The sequence below is a fragment of the Scyliorhinus torazame genome, chromosome 4, assembly GCF_047496885.1.
Source record: "Scyliorhinus torazame isolate Kashiwa2021f chromosome 4, sScyTor2.1, whole genome shotgun sequence".
In the NCBI taxonomy this organism is placed as follows: domain Eukaryota; kingdom Metazoa; phylum Chordata; class Chondrichthyes; order Carcharhiniformes; family Scyliorhinidae; genus Scyliorhinus; species Scyliorhinus torazame.
Genome location: NC_092710.1, coordinates 371961396 through 371983161, shown reverse-complemented (window position 1 = coordinate 371983161; position 21766 = coordinate 371961396). Strand labels below are relative to the sequence as shown.

General features: G+C 53.4%; 1 protein-coding gene across 2 annotated transcripts in view; it reads right to left on the bottom strand.

The window, feature by feature from the left end:
- The window catches only part of LOC140411243 (protein LBH-like), a 29156-nt gene extending 7691 nt beyond the window's left edge, over positions 1-21465 (bottom strand). Inside the window, exons 1-2 of one of the 2 annotated variants that reach the window (XM_072500356.1) lie at positions 21444-21465; positions 27-121 (exon numbers count right to left, since the gene is read on the bottom strand). In XM_072500356.1, the coding sequence (XP_072356457.1) occupies positions 27-101 (75 nt within the window). In that variant the 5' untranslated portion in view covers positions 102-121; positions 21444-21465. The other variant, XM_072500355.1, reaches the window with a different exon arrangement.
- Between the last annotated feature and the right edge of the window lie 301 nt (positions 21466-21766).

The window sequence follows — 21766 nt, the reverse complement described above, 5'->3', positions numbered from 1 at the left end:
CACATTCCCTGATTGAACGGACTAACCTGGAAACAGAGAGGGTCCTTCCGGGAACTGAGTTCCATCTGATCAATGGAGTCCGAATTCACCACCCCAGTCATAGCGTCAGCAGCACACAGGCCTGGGAGGAAACAAAAACAGATAACACTGGGGTACAGTACTGGTGGGGACGGGTCTGTCACTATAACACTGGGGTACAGTACTGGTGGGGACGGGTCTGTCACTGTATAACACTGGGGTACAGTACTGGTGGGGACGGGTCTGTCACTGTATAACACTGGGGTACAGTACTGGTGGGGACGGGTCTGTCACTGTATAACACTGGGGTACAGTACTGGTGGGGACGGGTCTGTCACTGTATAACACTGGGGTACAGTACTGGTGGGGATGGGTCTGTCACTGTATAACACTGGGGTACCGTACTGGTGGGGATGGGTCTGTCACTGTATAACACTGGGTACAGTACTGGTGGGGACGGGTCCGTCACTGTATAACACTGGGGTACAGTACTGGTGGGGACGGGTCTGTCACTGTATAACACTGGGGTACAGTACTGGTGGGGACGGGTCTGTCACTGTATAACACTGGGGTACAGTACTGGTGGGGACGGGTCTGTCACTGTATAACACTGGGGTACAGTACTGGTGGGGACGGGTCTGTCGCTGTATAACACTGGGGTACAGTACTGGTGGGGACGGGTCTGTCACTGTATAACACTGGGGTACAGTACTGGTGGGGACGGGTCTGTCACTGTATAACACTGGGGTACAGTACTGGTGGGGACGGGTCTGTCACTATAACACTGGGGTACAGTACTGGTGGGGACGGGTCTGTCGCTGTATAACACTGGGGTACAGTACCGGTGGGGACGGGTCTGTCACTATAACACTGGGGTACAGTACTGGTGGGGACGGGTCTGTCGCTGTATAACACTGGGGTACAGTACTGGTGGGGACGGGTCTGTCACTGTATAACACTGGGGTACAGTACTGGTGGGGACGGGTCTGTCACTGTATAACACTGGGTACAGTACTGGTGGGGACGGGTCCGTCACTGTATAACACTGGGGTACAGTACTGGTGGGGACGGGTCTGTCACTGTATAACACTGGGGTACAGTACTGGTGGGGACGGGTCTGTCACTGTATAACACTGGGTACAGTACTGGTGGGGATGGGTCTGTCACTGTATAACACTGGGGTACAGTACTGGTGGGGACGGGTCTGTCACTGTATAACACTGGAGTACAGTACTGGTGGGGATGGGTCTGTCACTGTATAACACTGGGGTACAGTACTGGTGGGGACTGGTCTGTCACTGTATAACACTGGGGTACAGTACTGGTGGGGACGGGTCTGTCGCTGTATAACACTGGGGTACAGTACTGGTGGGGACGGGTCTGTCACTGTATAACACTGGGGTACAGTACTGGTGGGGACGGGTCTGTCACTGTATAACACTGGGGTACAGTACTGGTGGGGACGGGTCTGTCACTGTATAACACTGGGGTACAGTACTGGTGGGGACGGGTCTGTCACTGTATAACACTGGGGTACAGTACTGGTGGGGATGGGTCTGTCACTGTATAACACTGGGGTACAGTACTGGTGGGGACCGGTCTGTCACTGTATAACACTGGGGTACAGTACTGGTGGGGACGGGTCTGTCACTGTATAACACTGGGGTACAGTACTGGTGGGGACGGGTCTGTCACTGTATAACACTGGGGTACAGTACTGCTGGGGTCGGGTCTGTCACTGTATAACACTGGGGTACAGTACTGGTGGGGACGGGTCTGTCACTGTATAACACTGGGGTACAGTACTGGTGGGGACGGGTCTGTCACTGTATAACACTGGGGTACAGTACTGGTGGGGACGGGTCTGTCACTGTATAACACTGGGGTACAGTACTGGTGAGGACGGGCCTGTCACTGTATAACACTGGGGTACAGTACTGGTGGGGACGGGTCTGTCACTGTATAACACTGGGGTACAGTACTGGTGTGGACGGGTCTGTCACTGTATAACACTGGGTACAGTACTGGTGGGGACGGGACTGTCACTGTATAACACTGGGGTACAGTGCTGGTGGGGACGGGTCTGTCGCTGTATAACACTGGGGTACAGTACTGGTGGGGACAGGTCTGTCACTGTATAACACTGGGGTACAGTACTAGTGGGGAGGGTCTGTCACTGTATAACACTGGGGTACAGTACTGGTGGGGACGGGTCTGTCACTGTATAACACTGGGGTACAGTACTGGTGGGGACGGGTCTGTCAGTGTATAACACTGGGGTACAGTACGGGTGGGGTCGGGTCTGTCACTATAACACTGGGGTACAGTACTGGTGGGGACGGGTCTGTCAGTGTATAACACTGGGGTACAGTACTGGTGGGGACGGGTCTGTCACTGTATAACACTGGGGTACAGTACTGGTGGGGACGGGCCTGTCACTGTATAACACTGGGGTAGAGTACTGGTGGGGACGGGTCTGTCACTGTATAACACTGGGGTACAGTACTGGTGGGGACGGGCCTGTCACTGTATAACACTGGGGTACAGTACTGGTGGGGACGGGTCTGTCAGTGTATAACACTGGGGTACAGTACTGGTGGGGACGGGTCTGTCACTGTATAACACTGGGGTACAGTACTGGTGGGGACGGGCCTGTCACTGTATAACACTGGGGTACAGTACTGGTGGGGACGGGTCTGTCACTGTATAACACTGGGGTACAGTACTGGTGGGGACGGGTCTGTCACTGTATAACACTGGGGTACAGTACTGGTGGGGACGGGTCTGTCACTGTATAACACTGGGTACAGTACTGGTGGGGACGGGTCTGTCACTGTATAACACTGGGGTACAGTACTGGTGGGCATGGGTCTGTCACTGTATAACACTGGGGTACAGTACTGGTGGGCATGGGTCTGTCACTGTATAACACTGGGGTACAGTACTGGTGGGGACGGGTCTGTCACTGTATAACACTGGGGTACAGTACTGGTGGGGACGGGTCTGTCACTGTATAACACTGGGGTACAGTACTGGTGGGGACGGGTCTGTCACTGTATAACACTGGGATACAGTACTGGTGGGGACGGGTCTGTCACTGTATAACACTGGGGTACAGTACTGGTGGGGACGGGTCTGTCACTGTATAACACTGGGATACAGTACTGGTGGGGACGGGTCTGTCACTGTATAACACTGGGTACAGTACTGGTGGGGACGGGTCTGTCACTGTATAACACTGGGGTACAGTACTGGTGTGGACGTGTCTGTCACTGTATAACACGGGTACAGTACTGGTGGGGACGGGCCTGTCACTGTATAACACTGGGGTACAGTACTGGTGGGGGCGGGTCTGTCACTGTATAACACTGGGGTACAGTACTGGTGGGGACGGGTCTGTCACTGTATAACACTGGGGTACAGTACTGGTGGGGATGGGTCTGTCACTGTATAACACTGGGTACAGTACTGGTGGGGACGGGTCTGTCACTGTATAACACTGGGGTACAGTACTGGTGGGGACGGGTCTGTCACTGTATAACACTGGGATACAGTACTGGTGGGAACGGGTCTGTCACTGTATAACACTGGGGTACAGTACTGGTGGGGAGGGTCTGTCACTGTATAACACTGGGGTACAGTACTGGTGGGGACGGGTCTGTCACTGTATAACACTGGGGTACAGTACCGGTGGGGACGGGTCTGTCACTGTATAACACTGGGGTATAGTACTGGTGGGGACGGGTCTGTCACTGTATAACACTGGGGTACAGTACTGGTGGGGACGGGCCTGTCACTGTATAACACTGGGGTACAGTACTGGTGGGGACAGGTCTGTCACTGTATAACACTGGGGTACAGTACTGGTGGGGAGGGTCTGTCACTGTATAACACTGGGGTACAGTACTGGTGGGGACGGGTCTGTCACTGTATAACACTGGGGTACAGTACTGGTGGGGACGGGTCTGTCACTGTATAACACTGGGGTACAGTACTGGTGGGGACGGGTCTGTCACTGTATAACACTGGGGTACAGTACTGGTGGGGACGGGTCTGTCACTGTATAACACTGGGGTATAGTACTGGTGGGGACGGGCCTGTCACTGTATAACACTGTGGTACAGTACTGGTGGGGATGGGTCTGTCACTGTATAACACTGGGGTACAGTACTGGTGGGGATGGGTCTGTCACTGTATAACACTGGGGTACAGTACTGGTGGGGACGGGTCTGTCACTGTATAACACTGGAGTACAGTACTGGTGAGGATGGGTCTGTCACTGTATAACACTGGGGTACAGTACTGGTGAGGATGGGTCTGTCACTGTATAACACTGGAGTACAGTACTGGTGGGGACGGGTCTGTCACTGTATAACACTGGGGTACAGTACTGGTGGGGACGGGTCTGTCACTGTATAACACTGGGGTACAGTACTGGTGGGGACGGGTCTGTCACTGTATAACACTGGGGTACAGTACTGGTGAGGATGGGTCTGTCACTGTATAACACTGGGGTACAGTACTGGTGGGGACGGGTCTGTCACTGTATAACACTGGGGTACAGTACTGGTGGGGTCGGGTCTGTCAGTGTATAACACTGGGGTACAGTACTGGTGGGGACGGGTCTGTCACTGTATAACACTGGGGTACAGTACTGGTGGGGACGGGTCTGTCACTGTATAACACTGGGGTACAGTACTGGTGGGGACGGGTCTGTCACTGTATAACACTGGGGTACAGTACTGGTGAGGATGGATCTGTCACTGTATAACACTGGGGTACAGTACTGGTGGGGACGGGTCTGTCACTGTATAACACTGGGGTACAGTACTGGTGGGGTCGGGTCTGTCAGTGTATAACACTGGGGTACAGTACTGGTGAGGATGGGTCTGTCACTGTATAACACTGGGGTACAGTACTGGTGGGGCGGGTCTGTCAGTGTATAACACTGGGGTACAGTACTGGTGGGGACGGGTCTGTCACTGTATAACACTGGGGTACAGTACTGGTGGGGTCGGGTCTGTCACTGTATAACACTGGGGTACAGTACTGGTGAGGATGGGTCTGTCAGTGTATAACACTGGGGTACAGTACTGGTGGGGACGGGTCTGTCACTGTGTAACACTGGGGTACAGTACTAGTGGGGAGGGTCTGTCACTGTATAACTCTGGGGTACAGTACTGGTGGGGAGGGTCTGTCACTGTATAACACTGGGGTACAGTACTGGTGGGGAGGGTCTGTCACTGTATAATACTGGGGTACAGTACGGGTGGGGACGGGTCTGTCACTGTATAACACTGGGGTACAGTACTGGTGGGGACGGGTCTGTCACTGTATAACACTGGGATACAGTACTGGTAGGGACGGGTCTGTCACTGTATAACACTGGGGTACAGTACTGGTGGGGACGGGTCTGTCACTGTATAACACTGGGGTACAGTACTGGTGGGGACGGGTCTGTCACTGTGTAACACTGGGGTACAGTACTGGTGGGGACGGGTCTGTCACTGTATAACACTGGGGTACAGTACTGGTGGGGACGGGTCTGTCACTGTATAACACTGGGGTACAGTACAGGTGGGGACGGGTCTGTCGCTGTATAACACTGGGATACAGTACTGGTGGGGACGGGTCTGTCACTGTATAACACTGGGGTACAGTACTGGTGGGGACGGGTCTGTCACTGTATAACACTGGGGTACAGTACTGGTGGGGACGGGTCTGTCACTGTATAACACTGGGGTACAGTACTGGTGGGGACGGGTCTGTCACTGTATAACACTGGGGTACAGTACTGGTGGGGAGGGTCTGTCACTGTATAACACTGGGGTACAGTACTGGTGGGGATGGGTCTGTCACTGTATAACACTGGGATACAGTACTGGTGGGGAGGGTCTGTCAGTGTATAACACTGGGGTACAGTACTGGTGGGGTCGGGTCTGTCACTGTATAACACTGGGATACAGTACTGGTGGGGACGGGTCTGTCACTGTATAACACTGGGGTACAGTACTGGTGGGGACGGGTCTGTCACTGTATAACACTGGGGTACAGTACTGGTGGGGACGGGTCTGTCACTGTATAACACTGGGGTACAGTACTGGTGGGGACGGGTCTGTCACTGTATAACACTGGGGTACAGTACTGGTGGGGACGGGTCTGTCACTGTATAACACTGGGGTACAGTACTGGTGGGGACGGGTCTGTCACTGTATAACACTGGGGTACAGTGAACAGAGAACAAAGAACAATGCAGCACAGGAAAAGGCCCTTCCTCCGTCCGAGCCTGCACCGATCATGCTGCCCGTCTGAACTAAATACCCCTACCCTTCCGGGGACCACATTCCTCTACCAGGGCAGGGTAGCACAGTGGTTAGCACAGTTGCTTCACAGCTCCAGGGTCCCAGGTTCGATTCCCGGCTTGGGTCACTGTCTGTGCGGAGTCTGCACGTTCTCCCCGTCTCTGCGTGGGTTTCCTCCGGGTGCTCCGGTTTCCTCCCACAGTCCAAAGATGTGCAGGTTAGGTGGATTGGCCATGCTAAATTGCCCTTAGTGTCCAAAAGGTTAGGTGGGGTTACTGGGTTATGTGGTAAGGATGGAGGTGTGGGCTTAGACAGGGTCGGGCAGAGACGATGGGCCGAATGGCCTCCTTCTGCACTGTAAAGTCTTTGATTCTATAATTCTATTCCCATCCTATTCATATATTTGTCAAGATGCCCCTTAAATGTCCCTATCGTCCCTGCTTCCACCACCTCCTCCGGTAGCGAGTTCCAGGCACCCACTACCCTCTGCGTAAAAAACTTGCCTCGTACATCTACTCTAAACCTTGCCCCTCTCACCTTAAACCTATGCCCCCTAGTAATTGACCCCTCTACCCTGGGAAAAAGCCTCTGACTATCCACTCTGTCTATGCCCCTCATAATTTTGTATACCTGTATCAGGTCGCCCCTCAACCTCCTTCGTTCCAGTGAGAACAAACCGAGTTTATTCAATCGCTCCTCATAGCTAATGCCCTCCATACCAGGCAACATTCTGGTAAATCTCTTCTGCACCCTCTCGAAAGCCTCCACATCCTTCTGGTAGTGTGGCGACCAGAATTGAACACTATACTCCAAGTGTGGCCTAACTAAGGTTCTATACAGCTGCAACATGACTTGCCAATTCTTATACTCAATGCCCCGGCCAATGAAGGCAAGCATGCCGTATGCCTTCTTGACTACCTTCTCTACCTGTGTAGCCCCTTTCAGTGATCTGTGGACCTGTACTCCTAGATCTCTTTGACTTTCAATACTCTTGAGGGTTCTACCATTCACTGTATATTCCCTACCTGCATTAGACCTTCCAAAATGCATTACCTCACATTTGTCCGGATTAAACTCCATCTGCCATCTCTCCGCCCAAGTCTCCAAACAATCTAAATCCTGCTGTATCCTCCGACAGTCCTCATCGCTATCCGCAATTCCACCAACCTTTGTGTCGTCTGCAAACTTACTAATCAGACCAGTTACATTTTCCTCCAAATCATTTATATATACTGCAAAGAGCAAAGGTCCCAGCACTGATCCCTGTGGAACACCACTGGTCACAGCCCTCCAATTAGAAAAGCATCCTTCCATTGCTACTCTCTGCCTTCTATGGCCTAGCCAGTTCTGTATCCACCTTGCCAGCTCACCCCTGATCCCGTGTGACTTCACCTTTTGTACTAGTCTACCATGAGGGACCTTGTCAAAGGCCTTACTGAAGTCCATATAGACAACATCCACTGCCCTACCTGCATCAATCATCCTAGTGACCTCCTCGAAAAACTCTATCAAGTTAGTGAGACACGACCTCCCCTTCACAAAACCATGCTGGCTCTCACTAATACGTCCATTTGCTTCCAAATGGGAGTAGATCCTGTCTTGAAGAATTCTCTCCAGTAATTTCCCTACCACTGAAGTAAGGCTCACCGGCCTGTACTTCCCTGGATTATCCTTGCTACCCTTCTTAAACAGAGGAACAACAATGGCTATTCTCCAGTCCTCCGGGACATCCCCTGAAGACAGTGAGGATCCAAAGATTTCTGTCAAGGCCTCAGCAATTTCCTCTCCAGCCTCCTTCAGTATTCTGGGGTAGATCCCATCAGGCCCTGGGGACTTATCTACCGTAATATTTTTTAAGACACCCAACACCTCGTCTTTTTGGATCACAATGTGACCCAGGCTATATACACACCCTTCTCCAGACTCAACATCTACCAATTTCTTCTCTTTGGTGAATACTGATGCAAAGTATTCATTTCGTACCTCGCCCATTTCCTCTGGCTCCACACATAGATTCCCTTGCCTATCCTTCAGTGGGCCAACCCTTTCCCTGGCTACCCTCTTGCTTTTTATGTACGTGTAAAAAGCCTTGGGATTTTCCTTAATCATATTTGCCAATGACTTTTCATGACCCCTTTTCACAGTAACTTCATTGAAACCTACTTGTGACAATAAGCGATTATTATTATTATTTCCACCCCCAACTCATTTCTATATATTACAAACAGCAAAGGTCCCAGCACTGATCCCTGTGGAACACCACTGGTCACAGCCCTCCATTCAGAAACACACCCTTCCACTGCTCCCCTCTGTCGCTGTGACCTAGCCATCTCTGTATCCATCTTGGCAGCTCACCTTGTCAAAGGCCTTACTGAAGTCCATGGAGACAACATCCACTGCCCTCCCCTCATCGATCACCTTCATCACTTCCTCAAAAAACATGATCAAGTTAGTGAGACAGGACCTCCCCCTTCACAAAACCATGCTGCCTCTCACTAATACACCCATAGATTTGGGAGTAAATCCTGTCTCGAAGAATCCTCTCCATTAACGTCCCTACCATTTGACACAAGGCTCACCAAACAAAAGAACAACATTGGCTCTTCTCTAATCCTCTGGACTGCCCTTGTAGCCGGTGAGGATACTAAGGTTTCTGTCAAGGGCCTAGCAATTTCCTTCCTTGCCTCCCTCAGTTTTCTGGGGTAGATCCCATCAGGCCCTGGGGACTGATCTACCTTAATGTTTTTCAAGATCCCCAAAACCTCCTTCTTTTTGATCTCAACATGACCCAAATTATCTACACTCCCTTCCCCAGACTCCTCATCCACCAAGTCACTGGGCTCAATTCTCTGACCCCCCCGCCGGGTCGGAGAATCGCCGGGGGCTGGCGTGAATCCCGTCCCGGCCGGGTCCCGAATTCTCCGTCACGAGAGAGCCGGCGTGGATTGAACCACCTACCTTACCGGCGGGAGCAGATGGCGCGGGCGGGCACCGGGGTCCTGGGGGGGGGGGGCGATCTGGCCCTGGGGGGGGGGGGGTGCCCCCACGGTGTCCTGGCCCGCGATCGGGGCCCACCGATCCGCGGGCGGGCCTGTGCCGTGGGGGCACTCTTTTTCTTCCGCCTTCACCATGGTCTTCACTATGGCGAAGGCGGCAGAGACCCCCTCCCCTGCGCATGCGCGGGGATGCCGTGAGCGGCCGCTGACGCTCCCGCACATGCGTCGCCCGGCGAAGACCTTTCAGCGCCGGCTGGCAGGGCGGAAATCACTCCGGCGCGGGCCTAGCCCCTCACGGTGAGGGCTTGGCCCCTAAAGGTGAGGAGAATTCCGCACCCTTGGGGCGGCGTGACGCCGGAGTGGTTCCCGCCACTCCATGCCGCCGGGACCCCCGCCCCGCCGGGGAGGGGAGAATCCCGGCCCTTGTATTTGGTGAATACAAGGCTGGCCCCGGAGTGGTTTGCGCCGCGCCGGTGGGGAAGGGTTTTGGTGTCCAGCGGGGAAGGGCCTCCGCCGGCTGCCGTGAGTTGGCGCATGAGCGGGAGCGCCAGCGTGTGCTGCCGTCATCCCCACGCATGCGCAGGGGGGGGTTCATCTCCGCGCCGGCCATCGCGGAGGACCACAGCGGCCGACACGGGGGAATAGAGTGCCCCCACGGCACAGGCCCGCCCGCGGATCGGTGGGCCCCGATCGCGGGCCAGGCTACCGTGGGGGCATCCCCCCCCCCGGGGCCAGATCGCCCCGCGCCCCCCCCAGGACCCCGGAGCCCGCCCGCGCCGCCTTGTCCCGCCGGTAAGAGAGGTGGTTTGATCCACGCCGGCGGGGCAGGCATTCCAGCAGCGGGACTTCGGCCCATCCGGTCCAGAGAATCGCCGGGGGGGCAGGCCCGCCAACCGGCGCGATGCCCGCCCCCGCCGAATATCCGGTGCCGGAGAATTCGGCAACCGGCGGGGGCGGGATTCACGCCGCCCCCAGCGATTCTCCGACCCGGCGGGGGGTCGGAAAATCCCGCCCAAAGTTCTCATTTAGTCCCTCACCATTTCCTCTGGCTCCACACATAGATTTCCTCCCCTATCTTTGCATGGACCAACCCTTTCCCTGGCTACCCTCTTGCTCTTTATATATGTATAAATTTTCCTTAACCCTATTTGCCAATGACTTTTCATGGCCCCTTTTAACCCTCCTGACTCCTTGCTTAAGTTCCTTCCGACTTTCCTTATATTCCACGCAGGCTTCGTCTGTTCCCAGCCTTTTAGCCCTGACAAATGCCTCCTTTTTCTTTTTGGCGAGGCCTACAATATCTCTCGTTATCCAAGGTTCCCGAAAATTGCCGTATTTATCCTTCTTCCTCGCAGGAACATGCCGGCCCTGAATTCCTATCAACTTACACTTGAAAGCCTCCCATGTGCCAGATGTTGATTTCCCCTCAAACATCTGCCCCCAATCTACATTCTTCAGTTCCTGTCTAATATTGTTGTAATTAGCCTTCCCCCAATTTCGCACCTTCACCTGAGGACTACACTTATCTATATCCATCAGTACCTGAAAGTTTACTGAATTGTGGTCACTGTTCCCAAAATGCTCCCCTACTGAAACGTCGACCACCTGACTGGGCTCATTCCCCAATACCAGTTCCAGCACCACCCCTTCACTAGTTGGACTGTCTATTGTTTCTAGAAGCCCTCCTGGATGCTCCTTACAAACTCTGCCCCATCCAAGCCCTCAGCACTAAGTGAGTCCCAGTCAATATAGGGAAAGTTAAAGTCTCCCATCACCACAACCCTGTTGCTTTTACACATTGCCAATATCTGCCTACATATCTGTTCCTCTATCTCCCCCTGGCTGTTGGGAGGTCTACAGTAAACCCCCAACAATGTGATTGCCCCCTTCTTGTTCCTGAGCTCTAGTTCATAGAATTCACAGTGCAGAAGGAGGCCATTCGGCCCATCGAGTCTGCACCGGCTCTTGGAAAGAGCACCCTACCCGAGGTCAACACCTCCACCCTATCCCCATAACCCAGTAACCCCACCCAACACTAAGGGCAATTTTGGACACTAAGGGCAATTTATCATGGCCAATCCACCTAACCCGCACATCTTTGGACTGTGGGAGGAAACCGGAGCACCCGGAGGAAACCCACGCAGACACGGGGAGAACGTGCAGACTCCACACAGACAGTGACCCAAGCTGGAATCGAACCTGGGACCCTGGAGCTGTGAAGCAATTGTGCTAATCACTATGCTACCGTGCTGCCCATATTGCCTCGCTGCCTGAACCCTCCAAGGTGTCGTCCCGGAGTACAGCTGCGATATTCTCCTTAACCAGTAGCGCAACTCCGCCACCCCTTTTACATCCCCCTCTATCCCGCCTGAAACATCTGTATCCTGGAATGTTTAGCTGCCAATCCTGTCCTTCCCTTAACCAAGTCTCCGAAATGGCAACATCATCAGAATTCCGAGTACCAATCCAAGCTCTCAATTCCCCCTTACCGGTTACACTTCTCACATTGAAACAAATGCCCTTCAGACCACCAGACCCTCTTTTTAAAAAAAATATATTTTATTGAAATTCTTTTCCAAACAACAATTTTTCCCTCTTACAAAGCAAACGAAACAATAACAAAACAGAAATGTTTAACAATGCACAGGTAACAAAACCCCATTGTCTATTGACCTAAACTAAACTAACCCCCCCTCCCGCCCTCCCCCCCCCCCCCCCCGGGTTGCTGCTGGTCATCGGTCTTCCCTCTAACGTTCCCCTAGGTAGTCGAGAAATGGCTGCCACCGCCTGGTGAACCCTTGAGCCGATCCTCTCAGGGCAAACTTTATCTGCTCCAGTTTAATGAACCCCGCCATATCGTTTACCCAGGCCTCCAGTCCGGGGGGTTTCGCCTCCTTCCACATGAGTAGGATCCTGCGCCGGGCTACTAGGGACGCAAAGGCCACGACATCGGCCTCTTTCGCCTCCTGCACTCCCGGCTCATCCGCAACTCCAAATAGAGCTAGCCCCCAGCCTGGTTTGACCCGGGCCTTCACCACCCGCGAAATCACTCCCGTCACTCCCTTCCAATACCCTTCCAGTGCCGGGCATGCCCAAAACATATGTGCGTGGTTTGCCGGGCTCCCGCCACACCTCCCACATTTGTCCTCCACTCCAAAGAACCTGCTCAATCTTGCTCCCGTTACGTGTGCTCTATGTAGCACCTTGAATTGAATCAGGCTAAGCCTGGCGCATGAGGAAGAGGAATTTACCCTGCTTAGGGCATCAGCCCACATACCCTCCTCTATCTCCTCCCCTAATTCTTCTTCCCACTTTCCTTTTAGTTCGCCCACCGACTCCTCCCCCTCTTCCCTCATCTCTCGGTAAATCTCTGACACCTTGCCCTCTCCGACCCACACCCCTGAAAGCACCCTGTCCTGTATCCCCTGTGTCGGGAGCCGCGGAAATTCCCTCACCTGTTGTCTAGTAAACGCCCTCACCTGCATATATCTCAAGAAATTTCCCCGGGGTAACTTATACTTTTCCTCCAATGCTCCCAAGCTCGCAAAAGTCCCATCTATAAATAAATCTCCCACCCTCCTAATTCCCAACTGGTACCAGCTCTGAAATCCTCCATCCATTCTTCCTGGGGCGAACCTATGGTTGTTCCTGATTGGGGACCCCACCAGGGCTCCCCGCACCCCTCTCTGTCGCCTCCACTGTCCCCAGATATTCAATGTTGCCGCCACCACCGGGTTCGTGGTAAACTTTTTAGGTGAGAACGGTAGCGGCGCCATCACCAGCGCCTCGAAACTCGGCCCTTTACAGGACTTTCTCTCCAGTCTTTTCCACGCCGCTCCCTCACCCTCCATCATCCATTTACGTATCATTGCCACATTGGCGGCCCAATAGTAATCGCCCAAGTTCGGTAGTGCCAGTCCTCCTCTGTCCCTACTACGCTGAAGGAACCCCCTCCTTACTCTCGGAACTTTCCCTGCCCACACGAAGCTCGTGATGCTCCTATCTATTTTATTAAAAAAGGTCTTGGTGATTAAAATAGGGAGACATTGAAATACAAATAAGAACCTCGGGAGGACCATCATCTTAATTGCTTGCACCCTGCCCGCCAGCGATAGAGGCTGCATGTCCCACCTCGTGAAGTCCTCCTCCATTTGTTCTACCAACCGTGTCAGATTAAGTCTGTGCAAGGTTCCCCAGCTCCTAGCGATCTGAATCCCCAGGTATCGGAAGTTTCTTTCCACTTTCCTTAGCGGTAAGCCTTCTATCTCTCTACTCTGGTCCCCTGGATGTATCACAAATAATTCACTCTTCCCCATGTTTAACCTATACCCCGAAAATTCCCCGAACCCCCTCAAAATTCGCATAACCTCTATCATCCCCCCCGCTGGGTCCGACACGTATAGCAATAGGTCATCCGCGTATAACGAGACTCGGTGTTCTTCTCCCCCTCTAATCACCCCTCTCCATTTCCTGGAGTCTCTCAATGCCATGGCCAGAGGTTCAATTGCCAACACGAACAACAATGGAGACAGCGGGCATCCCTGTCTTGTTCCCCTATATAGTCGGAAATACCCCGATCTATGTCGACCTGTAACTACGCTTGCCGTTGGAGCCCCATAAAGAAGTCTAACCCAGCTAATAAACCCGTTCCCAAACCCAAACCTCCTTAACACTTCCCATAAATACTCCCACTCCACCCTATCAAATGCCTTCTCTGCGTCCATTGCCGCCACTATCTCTGCCTCCCCCTCCACTGGGGGCATCATTATCACCCCTAATAGTCGTTGCACGTTAACATTCAGTTGTCTCCCTTTTACGAACCCTGTCTGGTCTTCGTGCACCACCCCCGGGACACAGTCCTCTATCCTCGATGCCAGTACCTTTGCCAACAATTTGGCATCCACGTTCAATAATGAAATGGGTCTATAGGACCCGCACTGCAACGGATCTTTGTCCCTCTTCAAAATTAGTGATATCGTCGCCTCCGACATCGTCGGGGGTAGAGTCCCCCCTTTCCTGGCCTCATTAAATGTCCTCGCCATCAACGGGGCCAACAAGTCCACATATTTTCTGTAGAATTCCACCGGGAACCCGTCTGGCCCCGGGGCCTTCCCTGCTTGCATGCTTCCCAGTCCCTTAATAACCTCGTCCACCTCAATCGGTGCCCCCAGGCCTGCCATCTCCTGCTCCTCCACTTTCGGGAACCTCAATTGGTCCAGGAACTGCCGCATCCCCTCCTCTCCCTCTGGGGGTTGAGACCTATACAGTCATAGAACCTCCTCATAGAAGGTCTTGAACACCTCATTTATCTTTCCTGCCCTTCGCACCGTGTCTCCCCTTTCACCAGACCCTCTTTGATCAGCAACCACACCCTGTCTCAGTCTGACTGGCCCTAGTCTCTAGTTCCCCTTAATTCATCTTTGCTCTGGTTCCCACCCCCCTGCCAAACTAGTTTAAATCCTCCCGAGTGACTCTAGCAAACCTCCCAGCCAGGATATCAGTGCCCCTCCAGTTTTGATGCAACCCGTCCTTCTTATACAGGTCCCACCTGCCCCGGAACAGATCCCAATGGTCCAGAAATCTGAAACCCCCCCTCCTACACCAGCTGTTTAATCAGGTGTTGAACTGTACTATCCTCCTATTTCTAGCCTCACTGGCACGTGGAAGAATAATGGAGAAGAGCAAGTGGATCAAGTGTCTGTTGGGAACACATGGGTAAGAGTGATCATATTACCATAACGTTTGGATGAATAATGGCGAAGAGCGAGTGGATCAAGTGCCTGCGGGGAACATGTGGGAGAGTGATCATATTATCATGTTTTGATCAGTAATGAAGAGCATGGAACAATCTAAAGTCAATCTTTTAAGTTGGAAGAGGGTTAATTTTGATGTGATGAGAGGGGACCTAGCCAGAGTGAAATGCAATCAGAGACTGACATGACAAAACTGTAACAGAAACACTGGGTGATCCTCAATCAGATGTTTCAGGCACGGGCAGGGGTCACCTCAAGAAGGTCGAAGGTTAGGGGACCAAATCCAGGACACGCTGGATGACGAGGGAGATACAGAATGTGATAAACAATAAAGAGAGTGGACGATGTACACCAGGCGAATTCGTCAAGTGACAACCAGGTCAGGTACAAGAGTTGAGAGGGGAAGTGAAAAGGAAAATAAGACTTGCAAAACGAGAGCGGATGAGAGTAGCATGACTGTTAATATTGAAGAGAATCTATCATCTTTAACCATCAAGTAAATAGTGAAGAGCAAGGGTGGAAAACTGTGAGTATTTTATATCAGTACTTACTGATGCTGACAGGAAGTGGGGATAGTGGAGGTCACGGATGGGCAGGATTTACCGGGAATTCCGGCTGTGGTGAGAGTGGATCAGTCGCCTGCTCCAGATGGTTTGCTAATGGAGGTGGGATTGGAGATGGTGGAAGGGCTAACTGTATCTTCTAATCTTGTCTACATATGGGAGAGTACCAACTGTGACAGACATCCTTATTGAAGAAAGTGCAGTCCCTGTAACGAAACACCGGGCACTTTAATCCACTCGGCGTGCCACTGAGCTTGTAATCTGCTGGACTGGTAATCCGCTGGACTAGTAACACGTTGGACTGGTAATCCGCTTGACTAGTAACACGTTGGACTGGTAATCCGCTTGACTAGTAACACGTTGGACTGGTAATCCGCTTGACTAGTAGCACGTTGGACTGGTAAGCCATTGGAATGGTGATCCACCAGACAGATCCACAGGACTAGTAATCCTGGGGGTGCACAAAATGGCGGCGCCCATCCATCTAACGTGGCGTCCGCAGGACACGATAGCGGCGCCCGGGGACCGCACGTGGCCCTGGAGTAGGAAGATGGCGGCGACCGCTGGCCGCACGGGGACCGTGGAGAGGTTTGTGGTGGCGGTCCGCATTCACCGCCGGAGACCGCGGCGACCGCCCGGGCCTGGCATACCATCACAAAGTGGCCCTTTTTACCGCATCCCCTGCAGGTGGATGCGCGGGCCGGGCAGCGCTGCCGGGGGTGCTTGGCCTGCCCGCAAAAGTAGCAGCGGGGCCCCCCGGGGTTGCCAGGCCGCCTTGCAGCGCAGGCCTGTGGGGGGCTGGGGGATGTCTCGGGGCCAGCTGCGGAGGGGTTGCACGTTGCCCAGCGGGCAGCCGCGCGGTCGGGAACGTAAGCGCAGGCGTTCCTGGAGGCCACGTCCAGGGAGCCTGCAAGGGCCCGTGACTCCTTGAGGCCTCGGGTGTCTTTTTCCAGCAATCGCTGGCGGATTTGGGAGGACAGCATACCTGCCACGAAAGCGTCCCGGACCCGTGTGTTCGCTCGACGAAACTTGCGGGCAGCTGCAGTTTCTCCCCAACACCAGGAGCGCACGGTAGAATTCTTCCAGCGATTCCCCAGTATTTGTCGCCTCGTTGCTAGCAGATGTCGGGCGTAGACCTGGTTTACCGGGCGAATATAATGTCCTTTTAGCAGCTCTATTGCTGCATCGAAGTCTTCCGCGTCCTCGATGAGGGTGTAAATCTCCCGGCTCACCCTCGAGTGCAGGGCTTGCAATTTCTGTTCTCCAGTGGGTGTGTTTTCGGCCGTTCCGAGATATCCTTTAAAACACGCCAGCCAGTGCTTGAAGATTGCCACTGAGTTCGCCGCGTGGGGGCTGAGTTGCAGACACTCCGGCTTGAGTCGGAGCTCCATCCTTTAAAATCGAGCTTATTAAATTGATGCACGATCAATGATCACTAAAGCGAGGTTGGAGTCCAACTGAAGGCTTTAATAAGCGAGATGTTTCCCCCAGCAGCTCAGGTACAGAATGGGGGCTGCTGGGGCGGCACGGGCTCTTATACCCCGCCTAGCAGGGCGGAGCTACAATACAGCTTGACCAATAGGAAGCATACAATTTCTACCAAAGGTGTTCCAGCATTACCAGGTACTGTAATACCTCTACTACCACAGACCTCATCCTCACCAAGCTGCCTGCTGCAGAGGGATCTGTCCATGACAGGATCGGTAGAAGTTACCGCCGCACAGTCCTTGCGGAGACAAAGTCCCGTCTTCACATTGAGGAACCCCTCCATCGTGCTGTGTGGAACTACCACTGTGCTCAATGGGAGAGATGGGTCTTTGCCTCCACAAGGACTGTGTTGCTGGGGACCTCTGGAGGAGATCGAGATGGATCATCCACTAGACACTTCGAGCTGAAGATTTCTGTAAATTGGGGATCACGGTCCCAGTTCCACATTGGTGCATGTCCCTTTAAGCGCAATACTGTCGGTAAGGGCTGGTTTGGTGGACCAATTGGGAGTGAGAGTGGGTATCACCCCAGAGGTGGAGGACTCTCTTCGGCAGGAGATGTGTAGCCGTGTACAATCCTTCTAATTAATAAATCCTTGTGTGGTTACAATGAAATCTGTGATAGTGCATCATTACAATGGTGGAATTTGAATTCAATTACACTCAAGACTCAAGGGCAGCATGGTAGCACAGTGGTTAGCACAGTTGCTTCACAGCTCCAGGGTCCCAGGTTCGATTCCCGGCTTGGATCACTATCTGTGTGGAGTCTGCACATTCTCCCCGTGTGTGCGTGGGTTTCCTCCGGGTGCTCCGGTTTCCTCCCACAGTCCAAAGACGTGCGGGTTAGGTGGATTGGCCGTGACAAATTGTCCTTAGTGTCCAAAAAAGGTTAAGTGGGGGTTACTGGGTTACGGGGATAGGGTTGTTACGTGGCCTTGAGTAGGGTGCTCTTTGCAAGGGCCGGTGTAGACTCGATGGGCCGAATGGCCTCCTTTTGCACTGTAAATTCTATGATTCTATGAAGACTGGGCATCCAAGGGGCTGGTTTAGCACAGGGCTAAATCGCTGGCTTTGAAAGCAGACCAAGGCAGGCCAGCAGCACGGTTCAATTCCCGTACCAGCCTCCCCGAACAGGCGCCGGAATGTGGCGACTAGGGGCTTTTCACAGTAACTTCATTGAAGCCTACTCGTGACAATAAGCGATTTTCATTTCATTTCATTTTCATTTCATGAGGTGAATTGTGTTCAACTACAATCTGTAACCTCCTGGCCCGGCCTATCCCCCACCATTACCGCCCAGCCAGGGGATCAACCCTGGTTCAATGAAGCGAGCAGGAGAGCGTGTCGGGAGCAACACCAGACAGACCGGAAAATGAGGTGTCAACACAGGATTACTTGTGTGTCCAGCAGCAGAAGCAGCCAGTAACAGACAGAGCCAAGCGATTCCACAACAAACGCATCAGATCTCAGCTCTGCAGTCCTGCCGCACCCAGCCGTGACTGGTGGTTATTCCGATCCCAGACCAGACCCTAACAGTTGCTCGGGTACTGGACCAAAACCCCAATAATTTAGGTTTTTTTTCAGACTGTGCGGAAACAACGGCCGGGATTCTCGGGCCCTGCGCCGGGTCGGAGAATCCCCGGGAGGGGGGCACGAACCCCGCCCCGCCGCCCCGATGTCGGCTGCCGTATTTTCCGGCGCCATTTTCCGGCCGTTGGCCGCGGCCCCCCCCCCCCCCCCCCCCCCCCCCCGCCCCCCCACAAGGATTCTCCGGGCCCCGAAGGCTGTAAAGTTTTGGCCACTCCCACCGGCGTGAATTGCTCACCTCACGCACGGCGCGACCTGGCAGATAAGTGTGCGGGGGCGGTCCTGGGGGGGGGGGGGGGGCGAGCAGGGTATCCGACCCTGGGGGGGGGGGGGGGGGGTGTCCCCCCACGGTGGTCTGGCCCGTGATCGGGGCCTACCGATCTGCGGGTGGGCTGCTTCCGTGGGGGGGGGCCTTCTTTCCTCCGCGCCGGCCGAGCTGCGCATGCCCGAACGTGCGACGGCCCTTCGGCGCTGGCTGGAGCGACGCCAACCCCTCCGACGTCAACCTAGCCCCAAGAAAGTGGAGAATTCCTCACTTTCGGGGGCTGTCGACGCTGAATAGTTGGCGCCGGTTTTCCTCCTGGAGTGGGGACATAGCCCCACGTTCAGAGAATTCAGCCCAGTGTTTCAGTCCAGGAGAGACTCTCTGAAGAAACAGGGAGTGGTTATTTTTAAAACAAAACTTTATTATAACTACAAACTTTGATTAACTTTTTAACTTCCCAAAAGAACGGCTGACAATTTACACCTTAAACACAACTACTCAATTTCCCATTAAACAACAAGAAAATAAACATCCGGCTCTCAGTCTATCTCACTGTGGGGGAATTGTGGGCTCAGCATCTGGCAGCTCAGAATTCAACTCCGCTCTCCAAAGTTTCCCCACAAAAACAGCCTCTCTAAAACTTTTCAAAATGTCTCTCTGCCTTTCTGAACTCCACTCAGCAATGACCATCTCCCCAAGCTGAAAAATAAATGATCTCTGCAGGCTGCGAAGCACACTAACTCCACAGGGACTTCCCCTGTCAAACCGCAGTCCATTAGCCCAGACTGAAAAACAATTCCTTTGTCAATTTCACCTTCTGGCTGCTAACAGCACCCAGGCCTTGCAAAACAGAACGATTTTTTATAAGAAAACATGACCACTGCAGTTAAACACGCTCCAACCCCAGGCTTTTAACCCTGAAAATGCCCAATACATCGAATCCAATATTCTTAATGTCTTCCAGCCGTGAATGGCGGTGGACAATTAAACAACTCGCTGGAGGAGGAGGCTCCACAAATACCCCTGTCCTCAATGCTGGAGGAGCCCAGCACATCTGTGCAAAAGACGAGGCTGAGGCATTCGCAACAATCTTCAGCCGGAAGTGTCGAGTGGATGATCCGTCTCGGTCTCCTCCGGAGGTCCCCAGCATCACAGATGTCCGTCTTCAGCCAATACGATTCACTCCGCTCGATACCAAGAAACGGCTGAAGGCTCTGGATACGGCAAAGGCTGTGGGGCCCTGACAATATCCCGGCAATAGTACTGAAGACATGTGCTCCAGAACTTGCCGCACCCCTAGCCACGCTGTTCCAGTACAGCTACAACACTGACATCTACCCGGCAATGTGGAAAATTGCCCAGGTGTGTCCTGTACACAAGAAACAGGACAAATCCAACCCAGCCAATTACCGCCCTATCAGTCTCCTCTCCATCATCAGCACAGTGACGGGAGGAGTCATCAACAGAGCTATCCAGCGGCACTTACTCAGCAATAACCTGGCCACGGACGCTCAGTTTGGGTTCCGTCAGGGTCACTCAGCTCCTGACCTCATTGGTTCAAACATGGAGCTGAACCAACAAGAGGAAAAAACCTAAAATAGCAAACTCACGCTGGGGTACGATAGGTCTGTCAGCGAATAGCACCGGGGCACAGGAGACGTGGCCATAGTCCCCGATGACCAGAGGCTGTTTCCCCTGTGAGGGGGAGAGCTGACCGGCGGTCATTCAACCTGAGGGTCACCACACCTCGGGCGAGGGACGAGGTTGAGAAGGCGGAGCCGTCATCAATAACCTCAGCCGGTGCGGGAATCGAACGCGACCCAATGGCTCCGCTCTGCATCACGAACCAGCTGCCCAGCCAAGCGAGCTAAACCAGCCCCCGGTACTGGGGTACAGTCCTGGTTAGGCCTGTCAGTGTCAGATTGAGGCCCCTCTTCACGCCCCCGCCACCCCGGATCATTGCGTTGTTGATGGTTTCCAGCTCACCTTCTCCTCACAGAATCCACTTCCCTCCTCGGTTCTGTTCACAGGTCCCCCGGTCCCGTGTGTCTGTCCCTCGCTCTCTCTTCCGCTGTCTCGAACTCTCGCTTTCTCTCCCACACAGTCTCGCTCACTTTCTCTGAATCACTCACTATGTCTCTCCTTCAGTCACTCTGTCTTCTACACTCTTCCTTTGTCTCGCTCTCTCTCTCTCTCTCTCTGTCTCTCTCTCACTTCCTCTCAGTCCCTCAGTATCTTGCTCACACTCTGTTTTCACTCAGCACTCAATCGGCCTCTCCCTCACGTTCTCTCCCCGCCTAGTACCCCGAGGGTCCCCCTTCCTCACATCAGTCACTCGTCTCAGTCTCCTGTGGACCCACTCGCTGTCTCAGGCACTCATTCACTCTCAATCTCTCTCTCTCTCTCACTCCAACATTGTCTCTCAGTCGCTCCCTTTCTTGCTCTCAGTCCGTCTCACACTCACAAACTTACCTCAACAACAGAAACCTAAAAACAACATTGGGGCGGGGTCAGCACTCGAACTGACTCTCATTAACTCACCGAGAACCACAACAGTTCCTGAAACACAGCCCTGACCCAGAAAAACAATCCAAACACAGCCCTGACCCAGAAAAACAATCCTAACACAGGCCTGACCCCAGATAAACAATCCTAACACAGGCCTGACCCCAGATAAACAATCCAAACACAGCCCCGACCCAGATAAACAATCCGAACACAGGCCTGACCCCAGATAAACAATCCTAACACAGGCCTGACCCCAGATAAACAATCCTAACACAGGCCTGACCCCA